At 42.9% G+C, this 3,389-nt stretch overlaps 1 protein-coding gene across 1 annotated transcript in view; it reads left to right on the top strand.

Annotated features, from left to right (window-relative positions):
- LOC138947548 (origin recognition complex subunit 4-like) overlaps positions 1-2,507 on the top strand; it is an 18,886-nt gene extending 16,379 nt beyond the window's left edge. The window contains exons 12-13 of the mRNA XM_070319040.1: positions 20-84; positions 826-2,507. Of these exons, the coding sequence (XP_070175141.1) occupies positions 20-84; positions 826-1,008 (248 nt within the window). The 3' untranslated portion in view covers positions 1,009-2,507. The remainder of the gene's footprint in view (positions 1-19; positions 85-825) is intronic.
- The last annotated feature ends 882 nt before the right edge of the window (positions 2,508-3,389 follow it).

Below are 3,389 nucleotides of genomic sequence, written 5' to 3'. Positions count from 1 at the left end.
ATCTGTCTTTGATTTCCAGAGTACCTGAAGTTTGCCCAGCGACGTGCATCTGTTCAGGTGTTTGACAAGGCTGTGGTGCTCAAGGTGAGAGTTTTGATAATACAATTGAACCAGTGGGTAACGACCATCCAAGGGAGTGGGGAATTGGATAGTAAAAAAATTACTCCAGGGGATCCTTTGGGTTGGGCAGGTGGTGGTCATATTCATCAGAGCGGGCAGGTTTGGGTGTATTTTCTTTTTTTCCCCAAACGTTTATTTGTTTTCAAGTATATACAAATTCAGAGAATCTATGAGAACGTGAGACATTAAATCAGGAATTCCTGTTGTCTAGATGATATCTTTCATCCCCGGTGTTTGTTTGACTTTTCAAGTACATGTATGTGAGCATGACAGTGCAGGTGTGTGCCTGTTCAGCTCTCAGGTTGCTGGTCATTTTTGGCTCACGTAAGTGTAGCCTATGCGATGGTAAACTCTGTCTGTCTGTGCGTGTGTGTGTGTGTGTGTGTGATAGAAACTTTAACATTTGAAGACGTCACATTATGGCGTAAGAGGGTTAGACGTCACGCGAAGGAATTACTGAAAGTCTCGGTCATTGTTATTTTGAGCGGGCCGAGACTAGTTGGCAGTCGTGTCCCTGTAAGTAGGCTACACATGCAGACAGACAATCTAGATCTAGTGTCTCGCTTTCTTGCACAGTGTCACCTATGCTTACTGTGTGTGTGTGTGTGTGACGGAGTGATTGAGTTTGTGTTACTGTTTGTCGATTTCTTACATGAGCCTTGAAGGCTTCGCCTCTTGTTTGACCTGATTGTATTTTCCTTGCAGGCTTTTGAACACTTGCTGGCACTGGAGTTAATTCGGCCGATGGACAACTCTACTTCACGGGTGCAGAAGGAGTATCGCCTCGTGACCTTGCTCCTCCACCCGACCCAGATTCTGGAGGCGTTGCAGAAATACCCCAGCTGCCCCACAGAGGTGAAAGCTTGGGCTGGCAGTGCTGTGGTGTAATAGACACATTCCGGAAATAACTCTGTCAAGTTTGTTTGGCTTGTGAAAGAGTGAATTCCCATGCTTTCAGTGAGACAAATAAAGCGTGTGTGCTCTCCTCGTGACAGTCATAGCGAGGGTGTGTGTCTGAAACATGTGGGCAGGGCGGGGATGTAGCTCAGTCGGTAGCGCGCTGGATTTGTATCCAGTTGGCCGCTGTCAGCGTGAGTTCGTCCCCATGTTCGGCGAGAGATTTATTTCTCAGAGTCAACTTTGTGTGCAGACTCTCCTCGGTGTCCGAACACCCCCCGTGTGTACACGCAAGCACAAGACCAAGTGCGCACGAAAAAGATCCTGTAATCCATGTCAGAGTTCGGTGGGTTATAGAAACACGAAAATACCCAGCATGCTTCCTCCGAAAACGGCGTATGGCTGCCTAAATGGCGGGGTAAAAAACGGTCATACACGTAAAATTCCACTCGTGCAAAAAACACGAGTGTACGTGGGAGTTTCAGCCCACGAACGAAGAAGAAGAAGAAGAAAAACGTGGACAGGAGCACGTGTGGATTATTTGTCTCACTGAAAGCAATGGCATTCCTTCTTTCACAACCCATACAAGCCTGACAGAGTTATTTCCCAACATCGTCTTGTGAGTAAGAGTTATGCTGTAAATGTTGCAAGGTTTTTGCTGTGAGAGTTTTGCTGCAGATGTTTCCAGGCTTTGCATTGTGTGAGGGTTGTGCTACAGATATTGGAAGTTTTGCATTGTGTATTATTTTGTTGTGTTTGTGTGTGAGAGATATGCTACGGATGTTTCTAGGGTTTGTATGTGTGAGAGTTATGCTGCAGATATTGGAAGTTTTGCAGTGTATTATTTTGTTGTGTTTGTGTGTGAGAGATATGCTACGGATGTTTCTAGGGTTTGTGTGTGTGAGAGTTATGCTGCAGATATTGGAAGTTTTGCAGTGTATTATTTTGTTGTGTTTGTGTGTGAGAGATATGCTACGGATGTTTCTAGGGTTTGTGTGTGTGAGAGTTATGCTGCAGATATTGGTCCCGCAGTGGGGCACTGCGGTTATGAAATTAAAAGCCCCTCCTGTTTTTGGAACCGCAGGAGCTTTCTAGTTTGGTGTTAGGTAGATTTTTGGTTCCTCTTTCCTGTCATGCTCTCTTTTTCTTCATGAATTCTTTTCTTTTTTCTGCCTTCTTGCTCATTCACCTGTATTTTTTCCAAAAATCTCTTCTCTTGCCGCTTGTCTCGCGATTCATGTATAGTTTAATCTGTTAGTGTTCTGATGTAAGTCCAGCAGTAGATAGGTTAAGCCTATTTTAACATACTGGAAACTGGTAATCTTCCAGTAGGTATTAATTTAGTTTTACTAAAGCCTGCTGGGACACAAGTAATGGGTTAGTGCATTTGTAAACAGGAATCGCTTGACAAGTGGCCCCCTTCATCTCCCCCTTCCTCGTCCTGATATGGCTCTGCGTAGTCGGCTGGACGTTAAGCAACAAATAAACAAAATACAGATATTGGAAGTTTTGCATTGTGTATTATTTTGTTGTGTTTGTGTGTGAGAGATATGCTACGGATGTTTCTAGGGTTTGTGTGTGTGAGAGATATGCTACGGATGTTTCTAGGGTTTGTGTGTGTGAGAGTTGTGCTACAGATATTGGAAGTTTTGCATTGTGTATTATTTTGTTGTGTTTGTGTGTGAGAGATATGCTACGGATGTTTCTAGGGTTTGTGTGTGTGAGAGTTATGCTACAGATATTGGAAGTTTTGCATTGTGTATTATTTTGTTGTGTTTGTGTGTGAGAGATATGCTACGGATGTTTCTAGGGTTTGTGTGTGTGAGAGATATGCTACAGATATTCGAAGTTTTGCATTGTGTATTATTTTGTTGTGTTTGTGTGTGAGAGATATGCCACGGATGTTTCTAGGGTTTGTGTGTGTGAGAGTTGTGCTACAGATATTGGAAGTTTTGCATTGTGTATTATTTTGTTGTGTTTGTGTGTGAGAGATATGCTACGGATGTTTCTAGGGTTTGTGTGTGTGAGAGATATGCTACGGATGTTTCTAGGGTTTGTGTGTGTGAGAGTTGTGCTACAGATATTGGAAGTTTTGCATTGTGTATTATTTTGTTGTGTTTGTGTGTGAGAGATATGCTACGGATGTTTCTAGGGTTTGTGTGTGTGAGAGTTATGCTACAGATATTGGAAGTTTTGCATTGTGTATTATTTTGTTGTGTTTGTGTGTGAGAGATATGCTACGGATGTTTCTAGGGTTTGTGTGTGTGAGAGTTATGCTACAGATATTGGAAGTTTTGCATTGTGTATTATTTTGTTGTGTTTGTGTGTGAGAGATATGCTACGGATGTTTCTAGGGTTTGTGTGTGTGAGAG

Source organism: Littorina saxatilis, linkage group LG14 (assembly GCF_037325665.1).
Source record: "Littorina saxatilis isolate snail1 linkage group LG14, US_GU_Lsax_2.0, whole genome shotgun sequence".
Lineage (NCBI taxonomy): Eukaryota > Metazoa > Mollusca > Gastropoda > Littorinimorpha > Littorinidae > Littorina > Littorina saxatilis.
Note: the sequence above shows the minus strand (reverse complement) of the source record. Positions and strands in the feature narration are given on the sequence as shown.